Source organism: Zerene cesonia, chromosome 8, assembly GCF_012273895.1.
Source record: "Zerene cesonia ecotype Mississippi chromosome 8, Zerene_cesonia_1.1, whole genome shotgun sequence".
Lineage (NCBI taxonomy): Eukaryota > Metazoa > Arthropoda > Insecta > Lepidoptera > Pieridae > Zerene > Zerene cesonia.
Window position 1 is genome coordinate 212,469 of NC_052109.1, and position 25,863 is coordinate 238,331.

At 34.5% G+C, this 25,863-nt stretch overlaps 2 protein-coding genes across 2 annotated transcripts in view; both read right to left on the reverse strand.

Moving 5' to 3' along the window:
• Positions 1 to 21,197, reverse strand: part of LOC119828801 — a 26,018-nt gene extending 4,821 nt beyond the window's left edge. Inside the window, exons 1-3 of the mRNA XM_038351064.1 lie at positions 21,004 to 21,197; positions 8,383 to 8,508; positions 6,976 to 7,153 (exon numbers count right to left, since the gene is read on the reverse strand). Coding sequence (XP_038206992.1) covers positions 6,976 to 7,153; positions 8,383 to 8,475 — 271 coding nt within the window. The 5' untranslated portion in view covers positions 8,476 to 8,508; positions 21,004 to 21,197. The remainder of the gene's footprint in view (positions 1 to 6,975; positions 7,154 to 8,382; positions 8,509 to 21,003) is intronic.
• An 825-nt stretch (positions 21,198 to 22,022) lies between these two features.
• The window catches only part of LOC119828686 (nuclear pore complex protein Nup133), an 11,020-nt gene continuing 7,179 nt past the window's right edge, over positions 22,023 to 25,863 (reverse strand). The window contains exons 16-23 of the mRNA XM_038350926.1: positions 25,780 to 25,861; positions 25,354 to 25,511; positions 24,909 to 25,042; positions 24,060 to 24,302; positions 23,618 to 23,800; positions 23,341 to 23,451; positions 23,007 to 23,121; positions 22,023 to 22,707 (exon numbers count right to left, since the gene is read on the reverse strand). Coding sequence (XP_038206854.1) covers positions 22,535 to 22,707; positions 23,007 to 23,121; positions 23,341 to 23,451; positions 23,618 to 23,800; positions 24,060 to 24,302; positions 24,909 to 25,042; positions 25,354 to 25,511; positions 25,780 to 25,861 — 1,199 coding nt within the window. The 3' untranslated portion in view covers positions 22,023 to 22,534. The remainder of the gene's footprint in view (positions 22,708 to 23,006; positions 23,122 to 23,340; positions 23,452 to 23,617; positions 23,801 to 24,059; positions 24,303 to 24,908; positions 25,043 to 25,353; positions 25,512 to 25,779; positions 25,862 to 25,863) is intronic.

The following is a 25,863-nucleotide window of genomic DNA, read 5'->3' on the forward strand; positions in this document are numbered from 1 at the left end:
CCGGTTTTCTGTGGGGGTGTGGTACTTCCCCGGTGCGAGCTGGCCCAATTCGTGCCGAAGCGTGCTCGACTCCCACACAAAATGAGCAAAAGACTGAATCAGTATTAGTATTAGGTGTATTTCTATTGTACATTCACTTATTAAGAAAATAATTGAATTAATAAACACCATAAACGCTGTAGAACTGGTCTATTTACTATGGTAGATGATACTGTAAGCATGTTTTTTTAACATTTTTAATATATTTGCGCTTTTGCAAGAGGCTAAGTAAGTGTAGAGATAACTTTTGTACTCGTGAAGATTATTTAGCCTACTGTATTTATTTAGCTTTGAGTATTCATTATATCTTACGAAAAAGTAATGATATTATAAATCTACATACAAATTTGTTGCTAACGATGTATGCTTTACATTTAATATTAAAAAACGTTACAAAACATAAAAGACAACGCAAAAAGTTTATTTGAAGAAAAAATGGCAGGTTCCATTCGGCCGTGACCGCGAGACTCCGCTTTTTAAGTCCTTGAGGAATTTTATAAAAAATTGTAACGATACCGTGACTAATGGTACCAACAAATCTATAAATGTTGGAGTACTTCTGTCCGTCTATCTTTTTATGGTCTTACATCGCAGCGATGTTGGCTTTATAGATACCTGGTGGATGCTTTAGGAACAATTTTTCTGTCGGAAAGCAATGCCAAAGTAACTGCGTGCAGAATGGTAATCGCAAACAAACTTTCACATTTATAATATTAATAAATGTGAAAGTTTGTTTCTTTGGATGTTTGTCCGTCAACCACACTGCAACTACCGAACGGATTTTGATACAATTTGGTATACAGACAGGGTATAAGACGATTTGGGTGATAGCATACTTTTTTATGCCGATTAAATGCTTCCTTCCTTTCCATAAAACAGGAATCAATATCCGAGCGAAGCCGGATTGAGCGTATAGTCTACAATAAATAGCTCAACATGCTAAATTAGTCTTACCTGTACTCTTTAACTAACTATGCCCCGCAGGTCACCTACGTCGTACTTACATGATGTTATATAACCCTACAGCATTTTTCAATAGATGATGAAATATTCAACACAAAAATAATATTCCAAATTTAAACTATAATTCCTGAGATTAACGCGTTCTAACAAACAAACTCTTCAGCTTTAGCGTTTAGTCTATACGTATAATACAACCTTACAAAAGTTCAGTCTTTTCGCACCGAAAAAGCGAAGCTAAATTCCTAGTTGTTGAAGTGGACGTCTCTAAGCCGCTAAGGGGCGCAACTTAACCCTCCTAAATGAAGGTTGAGGTTTAGTGCGGGCACAGAAATAGTGCAATTACTAGAAGATCCCGAGCGTGCCTAACGGCGACTTCGCGCCAAGGTCTCCCAGGTGAAACTACAAGCACTAACAAGAGTGGACGTTTAAACGTAGGTACTCTACACTTGTCACACTAGCCACCGCTTTAACACACTTCCCTTGGAATAAACAATTGTCTCCAGCCAAATGTCTGCGAAAATATTTGCGTGGGTGGCGGAGTAGACTGAATCGATATATTGTGCTTACAATAGAAAGTTACGTAAATGTATTTTTATGTATGAATGTGTTATAACGTATATGTATTTTTATGTATGAATGTATTCAGTTTTATATTCATATGATTAGAATTATCATAATAGTGAGTGTATTCTCCCAGGGTTGTAGAGATATAAAAATTAAAACAATAATAAACTATACAAAATCAGTTAAGCCGTTTTTAGTTATCCATTCCAGATAAACTTACAATTAATCAAACCTTTACTTGTATGAATAGTATATGTTATTAGTGTAGGTGAAACTTTTACCAACATTTATAACGAAAGTAACGTGTGATGTTTTCATTTCAATAACAAATGTAGCTCGTATATGATTTTATTTATTATTAAGTCGCAAAATTTCACCCTTGTGGTACGGAAATAAAAGTAACACGAGCCGCAGGAAGCCAAAACCAACCAACATTATACATAACCGTATACCTCTTTAAAATTTTACAATATCTGACTTAATTGAAAGATGAGTGACAATAACCACTTTAATCTTTGATTATTCTTTTAACAATTGTTTTTTATAACAAGCAGCAATTGCAGACCTCACTTCTGTTACTAATTTATCATTAGGCATTGTGAATGGTTATTTATTAAAGACATCAATTTTCCGGTCTGCCAATGATGAAATAGCGGTTTAGAAAAGGATTGACTTCGCAACAATTTGCACAGCCCTGACACTCGCACCGAAAATTATAAGGTTTCCCTCCCAATTATGGTTCCCAAGGTCGCAGGGGGCGTGTCCGTGCATTTGTCAACCAACGGCGCATTGTGCGACTTCATAACTACGGTACGCAGAGCGCGACAATAATTTAACGACGCATATAACAAACGAAGGTGGATGGATATATTTCCTTTCCGTTATTACCAGCAATATAGGTAAAATTTTCATGAAATTTGGTATTTTCTGTTAAACTTTGAATCTAGTGCACTCTATAATTACTGGTGTGACTTAAAGACTCTTGTCCACTAAGATGAAGGACATCACTTCTTCATACAAATCCTCGACCTTAGCACCACGCCTCCAACCTCGCCTATAGGCCCTGGCCATTCAGTGTAATTGCTTATTGAATTAATGAATTGAGACACGGGAAGAAGCGAATAATTAGTTTTCATATCAATTACAATTAGCAATGAGGCTTTCTTTTGAAGGTTAATAGATGTTAATTATGTACATTTTATGATGAATTGCGCGATTAAACTTAAATTTTTCTTTTTTTCTCTTTCCTATAATTAGACTAGATTGGAAATGCAATTGTCAACTGAATAATTTAGTATTAATTAATAATGTCGTTATATTAAATAAGTATATTACAATGCAATTATTGTCGCGTAAGTATGTACAGTGTGAAAAAAAATATTTTATCTTATAACAATCATAGGGCTGATCTAAAACAAGATGTATATGTGTGATAAATTAATGGAGGCCCATATCCTTTTCACTCTTCCCAATTTTTTCCTTTCTTTCTCTCGTCAATCCTTTCTTAATCCCTTTCCAATCTAAAGTCGACAATCGACCTTTTGCCTCTCCAAATATTAATGGGCGGTGGTAGCGCTTACCATCAGACGACCCACCAGCTCCATTACCGATTATGACATAAAGAAATTAAGCTGTATTCGAAAAAAATACGGTTCTGAAACACTTTCTAACTAAAAGAAACTTTGAAATTGAATCATATTTGAATATTAGCTGCACTGCTTTATTAATGAAGTTACTCCGCATGAAACTTGGCCCCGGTTATGGTAATTGCGTTTTCAGTGCATGAAAAATGTAATTTTCGTTATAGTTTATAATTTTAACATCTCAGCTTTATAGATACCTAACGTATTTTGATTATAAAACTACAATCATGAACTATCATCAAATAACATATGTAATTCTTTTACCTACATATTTGTTTACAGAACAATAGTTTGATTTGTTTAATTTGATTACGAATTTCAGATATATGTGTCACGTTATCCCCTTGGCTCATCGTTCGGGTGATGTCATAACATGAAATCACACTACCCTCGTAACAATCCACCCTCTGCTGTGACCTAGATACTTAACATAATTATAGATAAAGGCTTCAAATAAATGGTAAATATTGGTTTCAATATACAGAAAAATGAGGCGCGCATTTGTCCCACTCCAGAGTATAACATCAGTTGCCAAATAATATATCTAATATATAAGTTGTATTGTTAGTTGTATCTTGCTACATGTGCTTACATAAGCATGTTTTACAATACGTTTATTCCTGTAAAATTTTGACGTATTCCTATAAGTGATATTTCTACTGTGAGTCAAAAAAAACATAAACGTTTTCTCTTTTGAAAACTTGATGAAAAATACCATTAGCTGTAGGCTTTTATCATACCTGTAGATCGTCAACACAATAACGGTGACACTTCAAACGAGAGTCATGGCCTTGTGCGACATTACAGGCGTATAACAGGCATTGTGGAAGGCTTGGGCGGCACCTAGGGTTGTCATATATGCGATATAATAGCATGGTCTTGAAATCGCTTCTAAGTGTCTATTATAACAAGCGGTTATTCAAAGTCTCTGTATTATCGATTGCTCATATAAACTCCTGCATGAAAATTGATACGGTGTAATTTATATAAATTCAAACTGAAAATGCTTTACATTAACTGAAAGTATTTTTATGAAAAAACAGACAGACCCCTATTCTGGTGAGATTTTAGTTAGTTAGTTTGTTTTTAGATATTTTCTCTAAAGCCATTAGGTGATTGAGGCGTAAGGAATAGACCGATGAACAGTCAGATAGACAGACATACAGATTTATAATATTAGTAGGAATTCGTATTGACTTTCAAGCTTAAAAAATCCCTGTCACAAAATAAAATCAGACATGATTAAGGAAAATAATACTTGAAAAAAATCATTAAATGCTTCTGTATCAGATTCATTATTTCTATATAGCTCGTGAAAAGCAAATTTTATAAGTTGATAAGCCTCAAACTCACCTCAAAGAACCTCACCTGAGTGGTGATTGTGTAAAAATGAATCATACTCAAAGTGAGGGTGACTGGTTAATCTTAATTAGATCTTGCCCTGTAACTTTATGGTTGAAAATTATTATTTGACCTTCCTTCTGACCTTGCTTATAAGGGGTTAATTGCTTGAGCTACTTTGCGCTAGTTTAACGATTTCCTCTTCTAAATCTATATTAGCAAAACGATAATAATTAATCGCCTTATTTTTTGAAGCCAATCATCCAAATGATTTGCATTTTTGAACAATAGTTTTTGTTATCAGAGAACACTTAGAACGATGATATTACATATTTACAATACGTAAAATATAATTCTGTGTTCCTTCTTCGTAAAAATAAACTTTAGATTGAAATCTCACAACGTTCTACGCTATACGCAATACGAGTAGTTGAGTTATCCAGCGCAGTCGCCATTGTTATATAAATTAGTGTCATAGAAAATTTGTTCAAATGCATGTACATTATATCACAATATAAAATTGAATTAAATTGCATTTAATGACTGACAATAGTCACCAGTCATTTCCTTTGTAACTTCAGTAAAGTTTTATTCAACATTTGCGTATAAATAAAATGGTGAAAGAATAACATTTTTCCTATTTCAAATGTTTTCAAGTTGGCCTAGAAAATAGATGGTATAGATGATGACTGCGTAATATCCATGAAAGAATTATTAAAATAATATTAAACGTTCCAGAGATGATGTCTTCAAACAAGCTCACAAACAGATATCACATATTAACTATTAAAGTCTCAAGTTTTAACGATCTAGCCCTAGATCTATCTAATATATAAAATTCTCGTGTCACAGTTTTCGTTGCCAAACTCCTCCGAAACGGCTGGACCGATTCTTATGAAATTTTGTGTGCATATTGGGTATGTATGAGAATCGGCTCACATCTATTTTTCATACCCCTAAAGGATAAGAGTAAGGCAGAACAGCGTTTGCCGGGTCTGCTAGTATCTATATATACATACATATACTAGATCTGTTACTATCTTTAAGATAATCAAAAATGGTCAATTTTTAATCTAAAAATGTCTTGAAACCTTTTTATATAATATTGGTTAGGCTATTAATATCAACTCACACCGCCTCATAGTCACTTCTTGCGTTAACGACTCAGCTAATTGTCTCGAGCGATGTCCACGCGAATTGACCAATTAGCCTCTTGCTCATACTGTTATTAAAATTTATATTTTTAAAGGGCGCTTTGCAATTTATTTAAGCGGTTCATGGAAATTATTCCATGGATAGACTTTGAAGTCTGTCATTTGTTCGAAATGTTATTATTTTTTATTCGCAAGAAATCTTTGAGTAGAGTATATATGTATAGACATATGTATGAGCCTCAAATGGTAGTAAGTATTTGAGTTATTAACTTGATACTCAACTGAAAATCCAAGATTTAAGTCATAATAACATAGTGTTTGGTGATATACTATTTTATTGATAATAATTCTTAATCCTCTCATCCATAAATACCCCCAATATGTATATAGTCATATTTTAAACCTTCACAGACCATCCACATTTAAAGCAGAAAGTAACACAATTACGCAAATCCCAATTCAAATCCACTCTAAATCTCCAATTACAGAATATACCACAAGCAAATCCTCCTGAATCATCCTTGACATGTAATGAATGCTGGAGTGCTTGCGAGCTTTAATTAAAATTACAATTACACCACAATACGGAGTGAGTCACGCGTGTACATCGCGAAATGTATGAAAATATGAAGTTATTCTAACGATGCGAACTGAACTGGTTCATACAATACACTCTTCGCGCTATGCTCACTTCAGTTTCCTAAATGTAATGAGGATTTTTTTGTAAACTTTTATTTTTTTGATGCATAGAATGGGGAAGATTTTACGCGTCAGATGTATTTTTTTCAATGGCTATTAAAACTGTACTCTTTTTATTCTATGCAGTTAAAATTACATTGTTGAAATTATAAAGAAGTATATGAAGGTATTTAATTTACGGTCCTCCCGTCATACGGTTCAAATTTTAACGGAGGATAGGTGAAAATTTATTTCATCTGAATAGTATTAATATATTATGTAAGCAGGTATTCTTAATAGTAACAGTATTCTGTACTAAAACAGGAAAACAATATTCTGAGTAATGAGGTGTCGAAACCAATTGCTATTTAATCAACGTATTTAATAATGTAAAATTTAAGATTATTTAACCCATTTTAACGCGAGTTATTACGCAGAGACTCGTCGTGACCACGCTCGCTGGAAAGTGTTTGAAGCGTCGGGCTTAAATAATATAATGAATAAATCGCATTTAAATCCGTTAAAAGTCTTTAGTTCTTCAACGTATTTAACTCCAATAAAAACGGCTTCCAAAGAACTGCGCTGCTACTCACTATCATCAAGCTTGAGCGCCGCGGCGGCCCTCTTCGCGTCCGCGGTGGACACGTCGTGCTCCACGAAGTACTCCTCGTAGCTGACGTCCACCTCCGCCTCGCTCCAGGCCTCCGACTCGTTGCCTCTGCTGCTGTTCGACTCGATGCCCACTCGCTTGGCTACTGATATGGGATGTACCTGTAGGCAGTAGCAAGTAGTATATTATAACGCAACTTTCTGAAATTCTACAGTAGAAAGGTATGATAAGAGACATATTTGAAGTAGGGAATTGTATTGGTTTAAAAACTAATTACTATCGAAGTATTATATAGTACATAGTACTTTATATATAGTACATTACTGTAATAGTACTTGATAGCAAACATATTAAATAGCATAGTCTTTAATAAATTTTAAAGACAAATTGAATACTTTTTGCTGCTTAAAATAGCTTTATGAAAATTATTTGTATTCTGGGAAATTTTATCAGTCTGTCAGATATGTTCTGAGATATGCAAGAGATGTCGTTTTTTGTGCGTTTTTGTCTTGGACAAGTAAAATATTACAATCCATCTCTTTCCCTGACCCTTAAATAAATTGATTTTACTTCAAATAAAATCGTAAAATCCGTTACAAATGGCTGGCTAACGTTGAGGATATAGAAGGTTTTCGACTAACTTGATTTGTACATGATAATTCTAATCAAGAGAAATGGCGCAAATGCATGCCGAAAGGATTACCTTTCCCAAACAGTCCTCACTGTTTAGCTCGCTGAGCTAATTAAGTAACTGTTGAAACACAAATCAGAAACTGTGTACTCCTTTATTTTGTTCGAAATTTAAAACATTCCGCAAAAAGAAACTAATTAGCTTAGGTATGTCCTTCATATAATTTGAGACAGACAGACACATATTTAACTCGGAAGTGAGTTGTGACGTCATGATATTCTCACAATGCCATTGATCCTTTGTGGTAACTATAAACTGCGTCGGTAAGAACGTGACCCAAATCTTGCTCAAGCAAAAACAAAATTGATTGTAATAAAGCCTCTTTCATTCCAAACTCATTTTTATACAAACAAATTCAGAATCGAATTTAAAATAATAATAATAATACTTGAGTATTGCAATGACATATAATTTAAATTGAAATGTATCTCTCATTTCAAAACGAATGCTATCCTAAGCGCTTATTGTTATTGCCTGATACTATATAGCATCACAATAGCAGAAACAACTTTATAAATCTTTTCTCGCAAAGCATTCCTTTTTTTTTTCATTCTCGTAGGAAAGGTTATTTGAAACAGCTAAAGCTTCTTCGATAGAATATAAATTTTACTCGAGAATAATTTTAGTGTTCGCTACAAAAAACGAATATCCCCATAAACCTGAAGTTCTATAAAAGCCACTTATCCAACCAGAACCTACCACAACAGTGGGCACTCTGAAGATGACGTCAGCGCTGGCGCCCGCGAGCAGGGCCAGCACGGCCCGGAGCAGCCCCGCGCGCATCCCGCGCATACCATCGCACTCCGCTGCTGATGTGGCACGGCCCTGCAATTACGATTTTGTTAACGTGGAGGAAACTATATTATGGCTTTTCAATTTTTTGATAGGCACCTTGAAATTCCTACAATCCAACAATTAAGGTTGACGCAGAAACTGAGCAGATCTGAATGATAGGCATAGCTATAACGTCGAGATTAACACGAGTGCTTTTTAATCTAAATCCTTGTGCGATTCGAGTTAAGCAACACATTGAAGGTATTGGAGAAAGCACTGTAGCTAAATTCCTTCAACCAAATTTAATTTTAATTAATATAAAAACTACTCAATTTTTCTACTAGTATCTCGAATATCATTAAGAACAATTTTAACATATACAACACGTATCTTTGAAAAGCTTTGAACAATATTAAAATAGAACATTTTAGCCCCGGCTATAAAAGTACGTGAAACATGTGTTAAGGAACACAGTTAGTCATCTTAAAGATTTCAATTTAAACAAAGTAAGTAAAGGTACAAATAGCTAATGTCAGATCGTTGTTTATTCGTTTTTTCAATAAATAGGTGCTGTTGGGTATCATATTGCGTTCAACCTCGAGGAATCTATCAAGTGTAACTCAGTAAACGTAACGCGAGCCCACGCTGCCAATTGTCGATCGTGATTTCTTTTCCAATACATTTATGTCCTTGATAACAAGTACCTTCCAAACAATTTATCAGGTTAAGTACGGCACATTTTAAAACAGTTTAAACGAATCTAAAACATTACTAATTTCTGTGAAATATTCGAAATGTCAGTCAGCAAGCGTCGTATGAATCGCGGTTTAATCATTTAAGCAAAATCCACTTCTTAAATAGCATTTAAATATGAAAAGAAATACTTATGCTTATTATAAACATATGCAGGGTCGTCAGGTAATATTTTTAATGAAAAACTGAAGCGGATACTTTATAAAATAGCAATCAACTACGTTAATAAGACACTAATAAATTAGCACTTTTATAAGAACTTTTCAAGAACGCTTTCATTTATCATACATGCATTTCCACCATAAAATATGAATGGTGCATGTTAGTATCATTATAATACGTGAACATCAATCTGCATTAACGCGAATTCTCTACAAACAAAGTTTAGTTTAGTTATGACTGTTATGAGACAGTGCTAACTCAATCAATAGGCGCAACAATTGTGTAGCGTTTAATTCAGTTATTACATTGAATGCTAATAGTTCTGACTCACCCATTGACCGTGCTCCGCTCATTCATTCTCATAAACATTGCACCTGATGCGAATCTTCATCAATGTTATTGCATCAAATGTCGTGAGTTATTGGTAACGTAGTTATATTTTGTTCAAATTCTACAGCTCATTACATATAATTTCAATATAATGTGACTAACAACTTTATAAATTTCATACAAAATGACAAAAATTGGTGTCTTCTACATTCAGATTATAAGATATTATCAACTTATATTTTGTTATTTCGTGCCTTCTTTAACGGTGTTTTTTATTAATTCCTAAATATTTCAGTAGAATTATTATTCACGCACAACCTTCATTAATTTTATGCAATGCCCTCCTGTCAATTCAATAGCCCATTCAAAAGTTCTTCTAAAAGGTTCCAAGAGAAAACAGCATACATATGAATTCTAGAGAGCAATGCAATAACAGTCGTTACGTTTCCATGAGGACAGTTAAGGGACATTAGCAATCGGATCACGGTGCACCGGCTGCATCGCGACACGTAGCGAATGTCTATCAGATATCTATACCGAGTGCCTTTACTGTGCACTATGCTCAATTTTCTAAGCCTTAATAGTTCACTTATAGGCTGTAAAACGTTGTGTTATCAAATCATAATAAAGACTATCAGTTATTAGAAACTTAGAAATAGACAAACTGGAAAGCTTAATTTTCCGGTGCTTTTTTAAGATTAGATTTTGCGAAGTCACAGTTTGTTTTTTATAGAGAAAATTAAATAAATGAAGGACCCCTAATCAAACTCCAAGCATTTTGTAACAAACAAGGATTTTGTTTAAATAGGTACTTATATTTTTCCAAAGCGTAACCCCTCATCAATAATCATTACTCAATTTTATGAATTCATTCACCTTATATGTTTGCAAACAGGGACATCAATTTGAGTAACAAATATTTCTTTAGAGTTTAGATAGATAATCGCATAGATTCCTATACCACTATTACGTAAAACCCGGTCCGCACCAAATGTTTGCATCATTTGTATGGAACCACAAAACAATAACTGAAATAGTTTATTTTCACGGCGGGTATGATCTAATACACACGCGTTGTGGGAAATATTTTTGTGGAACCTTGGCCGAAAGTGCCGAAAGCACTTCTCTATGTAGTTAACATCTCATAAATCCACTTGGAGCGCCGCTGACAGCTCGTAAAAGTTTTACGCATTGAACTCATAGATACGGGAATAATAATGGATTTGGGTACTTAGATCGAGGTCAACTATCGAATATAATGTACATGAACATCAATAAAAATAAATATTTCATTTTAAATAATGCTTGTATGAGCTTACATCATATTGACGCGATTTAGTCTATAGAAATTTTACCCACGATTTTGCACTCGAAGTAAATATAACATATTTTATTTTGAGCACTCATTAAAAGCAGTTTTTTTTTAATTAATCCAAGTAAAATTAAAAGCCTGCATATCAGAGCAACACACAATACGCGCGTGTACATGTAAATTTACCTAATTAACATTACCTAAACTCGGTTAACTCGGCTGACCTCGTCCGTTAGGGTTACCCTACACTTGGCTAACGTTTCGTAGGATCACAACCCACTAACACAGGCCCTATGCACGTGACTTTAATTTTAATGGAATGGAAAACGAACGAAAAACGAGCAACGCTCGTGTATTTATTTGAATTACATATATAATGTATAAGACGCTGTACCACAGATTAGTAAATACTACGTCATGTATATTTAGTCGCTTTTTTATCATATACGCTAAGATATGTGTATTAAGATATGTGCTTTTCATTCGTCCTAGATGTGAAGTCTTCATTTGAGTGTGATGGAATAGCGAGTATACTTTTTTATCCACAATTGGTATGTAATTCTGTTCTATAATATCTTCTGCGCAGTCGGTTCGTCTCAATTGAAATTTGCTGATATATTCAAAATTTGACCTGGATAACTAGCTATAATACTATATAATAACTGGCTATAATTAGTTCCTTATACCTGGATAAGTATAGCTATTCGTTTTGCTTATCAACCAGGGCACACTAGATAACGTTAAGGTAATATTTGCTGGATGAGTATCAAGCGGTTATACTTTAAAATTCAGATCGTACTATGATAATTCTTATCGTGTCTAGTTCCGGTACAAATGTGAACATTTGCACAAACTTAATATCACATGTTCATCCTTTTATTCTGAAGTATTTTACTTCTCTGAGAATTAAAAAAAATATATTTCTCTGTTTCATGTCATTCAATTAATTGTTCCTATCCTCAAAATAAACCATTACATAATGCATAATAACAATATATTATCGAGTCGCAAAGTAACTGCAGTTTCATACTGGGAAGCCTCCTTTTAACAACAGACGCATAGTACTTATTTATTTATTTTTAGGCTAATTTTAGTATTTTGAAGTGTATTTTTTTAATTTATTTTAATGATCTTTTCGCTTTTATGTGTGGTTTTGCTTTTATTTGTTAGAAATAAATGTTTTATTATTATTTATTAGCATTATCAACATAAACTCTTAATAACTTTTTCTTATATTCGCAGGACTGGTGTATAATAGTAAATGTATCACAAGTACTAGAAAGCAATTTATTAAATCTAGCTCTACATTCAAGCAAAGAGCTCTTTCGGAAATATAAATAGAAACATCTCTAAGATCCGCTTTACAAGCTCAGGTCTCAGTGCATATAAAGCAAGCAAAACGTTTGAGTAGAACGTAAAGCTCTTAACTTAATTCGAGCGCTTCAAGTGAGCCAAATGTACAGGTACTCTACAGTCTACACGATATAGAGCACACTGAAAGAATTATTTATGTCCAATTTTCAACTGCTCTATTTGTGGTGACGGTTGAAATTGGTTTAATAGTTTCAAGTCTGTTGCTGACAAATTAATCGGAAACAAAATGTATTACATGTTTTCATTTATTATTACGCGATATTACTACGTAACCAATATTTTCTTGTTTCTTAAGTTCAATGCTACAGAAGAATATTTTATTTACATAGGAATTATAAATCAAATAGAGAAGACTCAAAAAGAAAGAGTTACTTTTGAGTGAACCTACCTATTACTACTACGAAGCGGGCTCAAGTCATTTTTTCCTTCTACTTTTTCGGAACTCACATTAATCAAGAAAAAACACACATAAAGCACAGTTTTAAGCCTCTTAAATATCCTTTTACGATAGTGAAATATAAAACTCCCAACTACTTAGTTATATCCCTCGCATATCGCACGTTAAACTCAGATAAAGCAGGTTTGTCAAACAGATAAGCGCGCCGTTTCACATCAGCTTATTGCCGCACTGCATTAGCTGATTGCACTTGCATAACTTTCAGCTTATTGTTTACTTGAGCGCTCTTTAAACAATTTAGTCAATGTACAACCATCTATTACATGTACATATGTTATTCAATCGACTTCAAAGAAAGGTGGAGGTTCTATAATAGTATTGTTTTTCTGCGTGTTATCCTTTTTTTATTTGGGAGCTGATGCCTCCCGTGTGATTCCGTTAAAACTAATTCTTGCGCTCTAACAAATTGAAGGTGTTTTAGTTTTTTTTGAACTAATTATAATACCTGGCGTTGACTTTAGCTATGTCGTCGAATGCGAAGGAAAAGGAATTTAATGATTTCAAATACAAAAATACTACACAATGGCTTAATGTAGTATGAAAAAGTCGCCGTTTATTTTTAAAATTCTGAATCTTATAAATACATAAGAATGTCTCGATGCTTACAACTTTCTTGTTTCAGTATATACGTATTTTGTATTCCCCACACTTCCGAAAGAACTAGTGCGAAGTAATTGATTTCACTAAGGCCCGCAAATTGTAATCGTGCATATTTAATTTGAAGACATCTGTGAAGTCGAATCGAAATCGAGTTCAACGACCCCAGGCACCCCAAGTGTAGCAGCTAGCAGGGCAGGTGGCACCCTCGGGTGCCGCGAATTGAGGTCAACCGTGAATAACTTACAACTCTACCATCTATCTTGTATTCAATATTTATACATTACCAATGAAATGAAAACGTATAATATTGACCAATCCTATGTCACTATTAATAACAGTTGTTCTAAATTACCAAGGACCGATTTGTTTCCATAATGCTTGGGATAGTAATTCCTAACAGTTAATTCGATCGATTATCGGTTTAAATAATTTATATATCGACTATATGAATACGAAAATAATAAAATCCTCCGTGTAGTTTTAAGCGCTTATAAATGTCACTTCGACGACTATTTCGTAAATTGTCGTATAAATGCACATTAAAACCAAATACACGTTAAGTACTGTTCCAATTAATAACACACGCTCAGCGTTCCTCCTAATATGTGTTGTCCAATGGTTTCTTCTAAGACAATATATAACACACTAAATTAATGTAAATCTCCAATATAACTAACAATTTTATTCCTCTACCACTTTACACATTCCCTTGAGCAAAGACGCAATTCAATTTGGCATTTCTTAGGCACTCAGCAAATTACCCTTTTATTTAGGTTACGTAAACAGTTTCTTGAAAGCGCTTGACATCTAATACTTCAAGCTTGAAGGGAAATTGAAGGAATAACTTAATGTTTTAAGGAAAATTCCATTTTTAATGACTGTTTAATTAAGTTTGATAAATTTCTGACATAACTTGCTACTTGGCCTTATTTCGTTTTAATGAAAAAAGTATCCTATTTCAATTATAAATAGAGTTCTATCGTATATAGCTTTTCATTAAACGTCGCAGCTTGAGACACTCCTAATTGCAAGCATATGAGAATTAACTGACATTCAAAGACATTGCTTTTATAGGACAGCAGACTAATGAAGTTATTGATTATTTCTATTATTAAGAGTCGCCAAGGGACAAACAATACAAGCCGGTAGCATCCGGCTGTCCGTGCCGGTGAGGTGCTACACAATGCCTCATTCATGCCGCACCCACGTGCTTGGCTTTCAATGTTTACATGTACTCAGCCAACCCAGTTCTGTCTACTTTAGCCTTTTAGCTTTTATCGACTTTTGAAGTTAATACAGATATCGGTTCACGATTTCCGGATGATCAACTTTACGTCTGTGGGTATAAAGATATAATGTTCAGACGTTTTAGGTATGTTAAAGCTTGCGTAACTGATCATGAAACAAAGAAAGTAGCAGGTTCGCTTCGATAGAAAATTTTGTAAAGCATATGTTGGTAATAAACTTAATTTTCCGAAGAGTTGTTTAATTCATTACTGTTATACATATAAGTCATAATTGTGAACACTTGAGTATTATTTTTGCTTTTCTTCCACTTTTCAACTTATCTTAAATGAAAATAATTAAACAATGAAACAAACACTAATTCCAATTAGCAACATTGAATGGCAGAAACGGCGCAACGCCAACCCACGCTATAATTAACCAATCGAGCGTCTTTCGCACCAGAGTATTTTAAAACTACTATGAAATAAATATTATATACAATTAATAAGAAGCTTTTAAATTTAAAAATCATATTTAAACTAGCGACAATAAAATGTGTACAAAGTAACGCAGTGAAAGATACAAAACCAATAACATGATTTATTTTAAAAGAACCTTACGAAATATAAGAGGTTAAAAATTTCCACCCAGGGCTTCCCCTTTCCTATCTCACTACCCAAAATAAACATTTGTAAGAAATACTACACTAGCGTCTACTTGAGTTAGTAATAAGCAGTTCCTGTAATTTAGCACATAGCGAATGGCGATACGCGCTTGTATCGTTGGATCGGAGCCGGAAGGGCCATACAAAGCGGCGCGCTGTGCAACCTCTGCGCCTGCGCATCGCGCTGGGTTATTAAATATATCTATCACGCAATCGATTTGAAAGTTGGTACTCTTTGACACAGGTGGAAAAATCGTTTCTGTTGTTATGTTGAAGCTAAGCTTTTTAAATTTATAAAAAATCTTTTTACGTCTTTGTGATTAGACCCACTAGTTTAACTGCGGTATTAATAGAGGATATGATATTATTTTAGAGATTAGTCGTTACGTAGATAACTTTGTTAAAAAGTACCTACAGAAGAATTTTTGTTTCTACTTCGCTTTGCCGGTAACATACGTACTTCCGTCTTCCTAATTCTCTATAACATCTTTATTGTGTCCGCTATTGAATTATATCAAGACAGATTGATATATTCACGGGAAAAGCGTCATCTATTGTCACCTACAGTTCCTCATTACCAAATGAGACTTCTAATAAATTGCATTCGTCACGCTAGACATTAGCGGTAATGAGACAATTGCAAAAGCTGCAATCTCCGTGGAAACGAGGATATCCTGCTTACAGGAATCACGAGATGTATATTAATGTAACACTTACAATTTCAGAAGCGCCGGAATGAAGTAGTGTGGAAGGTCAAGTGTCATTTCATCATTAATCGATTTTTTCTATGATTATTTATCATCTGTATATTTTATTTTTCTTCACTTCTATATAGTTTAAGCCAGTGTGGTACTACTGTTGAAACTCGCTTAATTCTACTTACAAAACTGGTAGAAGAGGAAGACGAGAGATATTATTATTTTAAACAAAATACTAAACAGCCCCCAAAATATTAGAACTAGGCCAAATTTAAATGAGACCGCCTGGCACCAATTTTAAATACATAAATAGTCATAAATACGGGTCACTCAATAAAAAGGTATGAAGTTAAAACACAAAAATTATGTCGAAGTGATAATCTTCTCATTTTTTGAAGTCGGTTGATTATAGGGCATCACAGCATTGATATTATTTAACTAATAATTTTCCTATCTCAAGGAAAAAAATTTCAACAATAATCGGTTGCACAAGCTAATTTTCTTCCATCCACGTAAAATCGTTTCATCCATCACAAAAATAAATTAGTATAGAGAAACAAAGACAAAAAAAACGATTCAAAATGACCGTGACACGTGAATTTAAAGCCAATGTCACTAAATACATACAATACATGTATATGTAATTAATATTCTACGAATAACAATGTATCGGTTACGATAAGTAGATGCAGCACTCGCCTTACTATTCTTATTCAATAAGAAGTTTTATTTACTTTTAAAAGATCTTAATAATGTATAAGCCTATGAAAGTGATATAAATTCCTCTAGCATTTAAAGCTGTAGATAAGGTTAGTCGTAACGTTGATGGCTCCAAACGTTGGTCACGTTTGTAGCCTAAATCTCTTGTAGCCTAAAAATTAAGCATGCTCCGGCATCAGATCAACTACATAATTATCAATTTATATGTATACATCTTAATTACCAATGTTTCATGTACATTATATCAAAACAATAAAACCATCAAAGATTTCTAATTCAATTTCCCAATAAACGACATTGGGTTCCTTCAACCAATTTTAAGCTATAAAAACATACAATGACGCATGTCCTCTATAATACAGCAGTCGTAAAAAGTTGACATTAAAAAGGTTCCTCGCAGGCATTGTTAAGGCGCGACTCTTCGCCGGTGTTCCTTTGTTCCTAATGAATTTTCGTCATCAAAAGTCGATTCGTCATAAATCAACCATGCAACAACATAGACGTGAGAAAGCGTCCCTAGTGCTGCCGCGTTTTTCCTCCATTGTTTGCTAATCAGTATTGTTGTATTGCGTACGTGTAATGTAACCATAGTGAGCAGTGGAGGCGAGCTGCTGTAAAATTACCAACTTTATACCAACTTAGAAGGACTTAAAGATGTTATGTTGTTATACACCTGTGTCGAGATGAATATCTAAATGATCACTTCTTGGATAGCTTATGGAATACATGAAAAGGTGAAGTTCATGAAGGTGAAGGTAAATTCTACCAGAGCTGGCTCTTAGATTGATCATCATAAAGTGTGGTTGATCAGACTCTAAGTGAAGGAAAAACAAAATCAAACCCAAAAGAAAGCACCTGGTACCAAAGTTTGTAATGTTGAACAGTTAATGTCTTAAATCAAACGATTTAATTCTATTCAGTTCAACCACAATACAAGGGCAAGCGCCTTATTGGAGCAGTTAGTGTTAATGTGTTTGAGTTATGAGCTATGACGATTGTGCGTAATTAATAAGCATATTACGTCTTATCGATACAGTTTGATATCCAAATTATATCAATTTATTGAACAAGTGATTTATAACATTTTAATATACAATATAGGTATTTGGCATCACCAAATGTAATTTACGACGATTAAACCCAGGAATGTTATTGAAAACAAAACAAGTATCAAATAAAATATAAAAAAATCCTCCGACCGAATGATTAGAGTTAAAAAAACTAATTGTAAGAGCCTACACTTATGTTTTAAGAGCTTTCTTGCAATGTTGTTTCAACCGATCGATATATTATGATCCATACACAAACAAACGTGGTTTGAAGTAGGTTTATTATTAAACAATGATTGGTAACTGTTCCCAAAAATAAGAAGCGAACAATACTGGGATTATATACAGAATAAACTATGACTTACGTGGGAGTGGGATTGAATGGACTTCAAAATAGGATTGGGGTTTACGGAGTCAAAACGTAGGTAGGTGTTTGTTGTTAAATATTATAGAAATTGTTATTTCTTATGTATTTATATATTATACCTTGTGATATTGTGTTACTGAATTGTGAATTTAAAAAGTGCACTCATTTGGTCTATAGGCGTCATACGAAAATGTTTTAACCGATTTTCCTAAAAACGAACAGGTTCTCAATTTGAATGTTCTGTTTTTTAACCAATAACTCTTTGACGTCAGTTGGTCGCGATTCAGAATCTATAGTAGTACCATACTGTGGAGCGACCACAGCAACGTCGGGCATCTTTTTGTAGAAAAGATTTATTATTTACCAATATTATAAACAAAAGCAGATATGTATATTACCTATAAGTATACACAGAATCATAAACACATTTTTTATAACTAAACAGTCCTTCAGGAAACTGTGAACTACTGGCTTTATTAACAGGAAGCAAAAGAGTGTGATCGAAATAATTACAAGTCCCTAAATTCATATAAATAATTTACGTTTTTCACCTCAATTGGAAACGTGATGTGGTTTTGTAACCATACATAGTATTACTTTTTAAATTGTTATTATTCTACCTATGTATAATCAGCGTTCAAAATAATTACACAATCTGCTTATTATGAAACAAATCAATAATTTAATGGCGCTTGGAGATAATTAGCCCGGGAAAGAATTAAATCACTCGCAATTAAAAGATTTATCGCTAGCTTTTTACATGTGTATTGTGTGACTTACATTGCATAATTACAATATTTCTATTGTTTTACTTTTTTAAGATACATATAAAGTGGAAACAAATAACGGCTGACGATGATCATAATGAATCTATATAAAAAAAACAAATGTGTACTTTTTAGGTAATTTTAGAAAGATTTGTGGTACATCTTACATGATATAACTGGATTTAAAGGTTTTTTTATCAATAAGGTATTAATGTCCTCAGTGACTATCAGAGCGTAACAAAGGTTAGCCAGAGCACAGTTACCTACGCCAAACTTAGTTTCATAAATTTTGAGGAAATCTGTGAAAGATTAACAATGCGTTATCTTTAGACTGTTTTAAAATTTTCTGGTTAATATCTACCAATTATTTTAATGACTTGAATTTGATATTACATTTGTTTTTATATAATTGAGAGGCGTGCATATTCTAATGTGAATTTGATATATATTTAAAGAAATATAACAAATCTACTATTCTGTTATATACCAGTTTAATTCCTTCCAGAATCCAGCTTGTCGAACTTTTAAAATAAACGTAGACATCACAAAATTGTGATATCTTCTCATTTCACTGTCACTTCTCCCGTCCTTCCAAAAGCCTCAGTTAAAAATATTCAAAGTCAGTCTTAATAGATTATTAAGAGCTAGAGAAAAAACGTTTACAATGTTGATTGGCCCTTGAAAAGCTATTGAAGTCGAGAAGCCGAGTGGCTGGATGGTCTTCGACGGCGGAGAGTCTTTAGCCTTGTACTAATAACTCAACTGCTTCTAAATGTGACGGAATTGTGCTAAGCTAGCTGAAACATTGGCAGAAAGCGTCTCTTGTTTGTTTATATGCGACATTGTCAAGGTTCTTATTCTTATTTTAATGCAAAACTATATATCCTAATCAAACTAAACATATAATAATTATATAAAATGTTTGATTGTGTGTATATCTGTAAATAATGGTTAAACTCAAAACATTTTGAAAATTCTTTCACGAAGTGTAAAGTCTACAACTATGTGGCTATTTTTAAGGTTTTATCTGTTTAAGGAGTGGTCCCAATAATTTAAATACTAAAGATATTCCACCTCACTATACCTCAAACGGAAAGCTTGTAAGTTACGTATTTTTTATACCCATGAATAGGTATTTAGAATTAATAGAAACGACTCCTCATAAAGTTTCATTTGAATACGAATTATAGTTAAAATGTGACGAGAAGCTTAACGTTTTAGAAGTAGGCACGTGATTAACCAATCTTTTATTTAACTACAGCCTAAGCTAACCGAATTGTAGGCAGCATAGGTTTAGAATAAATTTGGTAATATAAACTTTTTTTTTGTTTTTAGCAATAAAAAACGTGTAAATCTATGTCAGTTGATCCACCTTACTTATATTCATTTCACTTATTCATACGATGCTAAGGTATTTTATATTTACTTGAACCACACTTAACCAACGAGCAGTCTGACTTCCAATAAGTAATTTAAGTGGATTAAGAGATTTTTGATCTTTTGAGTTGGTTGTAGAATACTTTTTACCGTAAAAAGAGTGTGCGAAGGGGTGGAACATGGGGAAAACTGACATCGCTCGATAGCTACAGTGAAATGCCTTGAAAGCTAGATTTTACTTAAACTCTTAGGTACAAGTTAAAATATCATCGTCCAACCTTTACGAGTAAGTACGACCATTAGTATAGTATTATGTTATCTGTGGTACAACTTAGCATTTCGAAGTAAATAACTTATTTTGAATGAAATTGTTATTATACCTAACAAAGAAGAATGTTTTCAGTTATAAAATAAAAAAAAAAACTAAATAGATTTGTTATTTTCTCAACAGTTTTTATTATTTTTTGAATTTTCATTATTTATTTTATTATTTTTTCTTACATTACTTAAGTATTATTTAAATATATAGCAATTGATATAATTATTTTAATACGTACGACGATTTTGTTTGAATGTTTAAATAAAATTATTACAAAATAAAGTCTTAAAAATCAACATCCAACAAGTCGCTCCTTTACAAAAATAATTTTTCCTATGAAAACAAAACTTAAAATCCCAGTGATACTCACAGATTTTCGTCCAGCAGAAATATTATTCCTCTGTCGGTAGTAGAACCCACATAAAAATTACAAGTCACATTTATAAAAGCAACTTTTAAGTTATTATTGGTAAATGTTCTATACGCGACTGGCGAAATATGTCGAATGTATGGAATGTAAACAGTTTTATTAGCCGCGTACTACGCGTGCGCTGCGCGGCGCCGCTTTACACCGACTGACAATGACAGTTCACTTGAAAATTGGCGCCAAACCTAACGATCATTGGCGGCAATTAGTTAATGGGTAAGGACTGATTCTAAGGATATTATGACTTCCTTTCCATGAACTGTTTTCTTTTTTTTTCTTAAAAAATCTTAGATGAAAATTATTTTTTTTATGATATATATAAATAAAGTATTAACAACATATACATATGTATTATGTTAAAAAACAAAGATTTGTTGTGTATAATAAAATAGACAAAACTAAAATTGCAATAAAGAGCTGTTTTAACCGTATTCATTAATGTTATTCGAAAATAAGAAAAGTGTATAAAATAACCTTTGAATGGTATAAATAAAACAATTTTCTGGAAATCATTATTTTATTTTAACCTAGAAATATTTCTCAACATTAGAACATTAAAATAACTCGATACAAAACTAAGTTTTCCTCTACCATACACTTACATTAAATCAGTCTGACTGAAAATTATCGAATGGTGAGTTTTTTATCTTTCTAGTACAATTCCTATATTATTTTTATTATTATAATTAGTAACATAACAGTTCATCATTCTTGTAAAGTGGCACTAAATTTCTCAGGACAAAAATCACTAAATTTATCCATATTATACTAAGTTGTGGATATTAGTGAAAGAGAAAGCAATTTATAAAATATAGGAAACAGAGTTGGACTAGGAACATAATGTCCATCGCATTTTTAAAATAGGATCAATTGGGAGTCACTTGATGGCCATTGTCTAAATTCACCATATATTCAGTAAGTAACGAAGCAAAACATACTTAATAATATTTATTAAAAAAAATCACTTCAAGCCGTCTAGTCTAAAGACCTAAAATAATGTTATTTTAATATGATTATTTTACGCACCTTGTACCTAAGAACATTGGTATTGAATTGTTGCCATAACATCAAATACAACCCATCAAATGGATACAATGTGCTTTTAGTAAAGCTTCCCAATTTTAATTCTAACCAATTACTGATTAAATTTTCCATGCACAGGTAAGGAAAGACATCTGTATCTTTTGTTTTCTTGGCTCAAACAAAAATGTAATTAAATATATATACATTTCTTTTGTGTATTTTTTTCATTTATTTTACAAAAATTATTTAATTTCGTACAAAAATATTAGATTTAAACACTAAAATTGAAATATAAAAAATTCACTTCACATTCACTTGCTCAATCATCTTTTTTTATCATCCATTATAATCTACTTAATATTATATGCCCATCCTTTACACATCCTCTCCAAGTTGGTCATATACAATTGCCTTCATCGGCCTAAACACTTTCCACATAACGGTCTACGGTCTACATGTCCTGGTCCTGGTCGTGGTCCTGCTCCTGGTCTTGCTGGTCGTCCGTGAGGCAGGCGTACGTGTACTTGAGTAGGTAGTGTTTCCGAGCGTCACGGGCAAACTCTTGCAGTTCGGGCAGGGACAGCAGCTGCTCCAGCGGTGGTAGGAGTACTTCTATGTCTGAACCTGGTTTAAAATTGGCAAACGAGCAGAGATCAGTTAACTAATTGCGCCACTCGCAGATGTGAATACCAAGAGTTACTGACCAGTGTTACGGATATTACCTTTCAGGCATTAATGTAAAGTAGCCTCGACTTCACCTTAGTTTAAGTATTTTGTAGAACTGAGATCAAAATCTTATTATTACCAGGTGTTATATCTGTATCGTCTGTATCACTGAGCAAAAATAAAACCTAAACGTATGCATCTAAGTCTCATAATGGCATAGGCCATATTATAGCAACTGCTGATAAAGAGATAGTGACCCATAACGTTGAGCAGCTCGAGCAGGCGGTAGAACGTCTTGGCCTGCACGCAGAGCTGCGGCTCCTCGCCCGCGCCGCCGCCCCACTCCTCGCACAGGATGGCCGCGCTCCAGATCTGTACATTTATAATGTTTTTATTCAATTGCTTTTAAGAATATGTTCAGGAGTCAATTAATCCACGTTCGATTTATAATGTCATACAGGGTCTGACTGGTCGATTGAATGTATCGTTCTTATATGCAATCTGATACTGATCTATAAAAAAAGTGTTGTATACGAATCAATTTCATGAAATATTTCCCAGAATCAGAAATTATTGAAAAACGAAGCATACCTTGAGCCGCAAATGGTCGCGCACTTCAGGCTCTTCCACAAAATCTGTGAGATCGAGCGCCTTCTTGTAGTCGTACTCCGTTAGCGACTTGATGTCGCTGTCAAGATACATCTGAAAATAGATTTTAAATTGAATTTGGTCATTAAATCTTTTATTTATGTATATATTTTTGTATAATTTATACTCAATTTTAATAAATGGTACTATTAAAGGGCGTTTTCTAATCAATCCAATTGTTCAAAAAAGGTGCGAGAGCTAAAAGTGTTAAAGTAGCGACCTGCACGAGGTCTTGCGGCGCGTGTCTTGCGGCGGCGGCGTGCTGCAGCGGCGCGGGCAGCGCGCGGTGGTGCGCCGCCAGCGCCAGCAGCTCCTCCGCCTCGCGCCACGCGTCGCCCTCCGCCTCCGCCTCCTCCGCCGCCTCCTCCGCGCACAGGCACAGCTTGCTTAGCGACGCCATCGTCTGCAAGAAACTCATTGAGTACACGCGAGCACGCAAGCCATCATGCTGTAAAGGGCGCTTGCAAAACGCACGTTAGGTCAAACAACTATAGGTTCGATTTCACTATACTTTTCTTTTATTTCTTTTATTTACTTTTTTTTTTCTTGAAGATAACTTTATGGTTACGCGGCTGACAAGCAGAGATTTATTAAAACTAAAAATACTCAATATAAAATGAACTATAACATATAATATCGGAATGTAATATAGCAGTGGGTACCGCCATCCGGTCGACGGAGTCGCGCTCGTGGCGCGCGAGCAGCAGCAGCGCGTGCGCGGCGGGCGCGTGCGGCGCGCGCGCCAGCTGGTGCAGCGCGAGCAGCGCGCGGCGCGCGGGCTCGGGCGCGGCGCGCAGCCAGCGCGCCAGCGCGGCGGGCCGGCGCGCGCCCACCGCGCGCAGCAGCAGCGCGCGCCGCAAGCCGCCGCCCGACGCCAGCAGCGCGAACGCCGTCTCCGCGATGCCCTGCGCCATGCGACGGGTTAGATCCAATATCAAACAATAGACGACTTTTTAGCAAAAAGGTGGCTCATTCATACCGTTATTGGTGATCTACTTTTGAAGTCCCTTCTTGCCTTACAGATTACGCCATGAACACGTATTTAAAATGCAGAAGATTTCTTATACATTTTCGATATTTCTAAATGAAACATCTATTCTAGTCTCTGTATTTCTTCTTCTTAACACGCTTTTATTAACTTCACCTGTATGTTTGTTTGTTTGTTTGTTTGTATGTTTGTTTGTTTGTTTGTAACTGACTTCTTTGGGCGCGATTTTGACCCACTTTAAACGGCCAGATTTCGTTCAAACTTTGTAGATTTATTGAGGACCGATGACAATACACTAATTTGATAAAATTATTCCAGTTTTCAATTTGCAAAATATGATTTTTGTTAAAGCGTGTTTTATAGTTTTTTTAAACTATTATATTTTTTTATTATTTTACATTAAAAGTATACATGGCTGTTATGTACTTTTTTGCAAATAAATAAATAATTATATCATCACAATAATTCTAGGATTTATTTAATTTTTTTTTAAGAAAGTATTAGTTGCGCCTATAGATCCTACCTCCCGCTCGTACTTGTCGAGGTAGGCGTGCAGGCGGTCGAGGTTGTTCGCGCGCACGCACATGTCCACCAGCAGCTCCAGATCCAGGAACTTCTCCGCCAGCGCGGCCGCGCGCTCCAGCTGGCCCTCCGTCACTGGAAGAGGAATTACATTTCACATACATTTAATTTAACTTTGAAGCTTGTTTTAAAATATGTGTCTTTTTCATTACACCTTTGAATTATTACTCATTAATCATCTTCATATGTAATGAGAAAGCTCAAACAATACAGAATTAATTGAGTTTATAAGTAGGTAGTAACTCAATTGTAAATTAGTATCTTTTTTCCAGTTTTGAAAAAAAATAATAAATACATACAGTAACTATCGACTTTATCATTTAGTATAAATTTGCAGCTACAATTAGCAATATCGCAACTGTGCGTGTATGCCACTTCGTCCCTACCGTAGGGCTGTATGAGGTCGCGGCGCAGCGTCTCGTAGAGGCGCGGCGCGTGCGCAGCGAGCGGCTCGGCGGCGGCCAGCAGCAGGTCGGCCAGCGCCGCCGCGCCCTCCAGCACCTGCGCGCGCAGCGTCGCGTCGCCGCAGTTGTGCGCCACTTGCCTGTGTCACATGCAATTCACTCATTTCATTATATATTTCGACAACATGTGGGACTAATCATTACGGATATTCTAAAAAAAATTATATTCACAAATAAAGTTTATTTAATGCTGTTGCATTAATAAAATCCATATATAAAGTATATAAGTGCCCAGTCTGTTCACGAGTGAAAGTAACAATGTGAACTACAGACAAAAGCCAATACCGAATGAAATGTCACTATATCGAAAATAGCATTGTTGATGGATAAGTAATCAGTAGTACTCACGTAACGACGTGCGTGTGGTACTTGGCGAGCGCGGGCAGGTCGGAGCGCGCGCTCAGCAGCGGGCACGCCTCGCCCTCCCCCGCC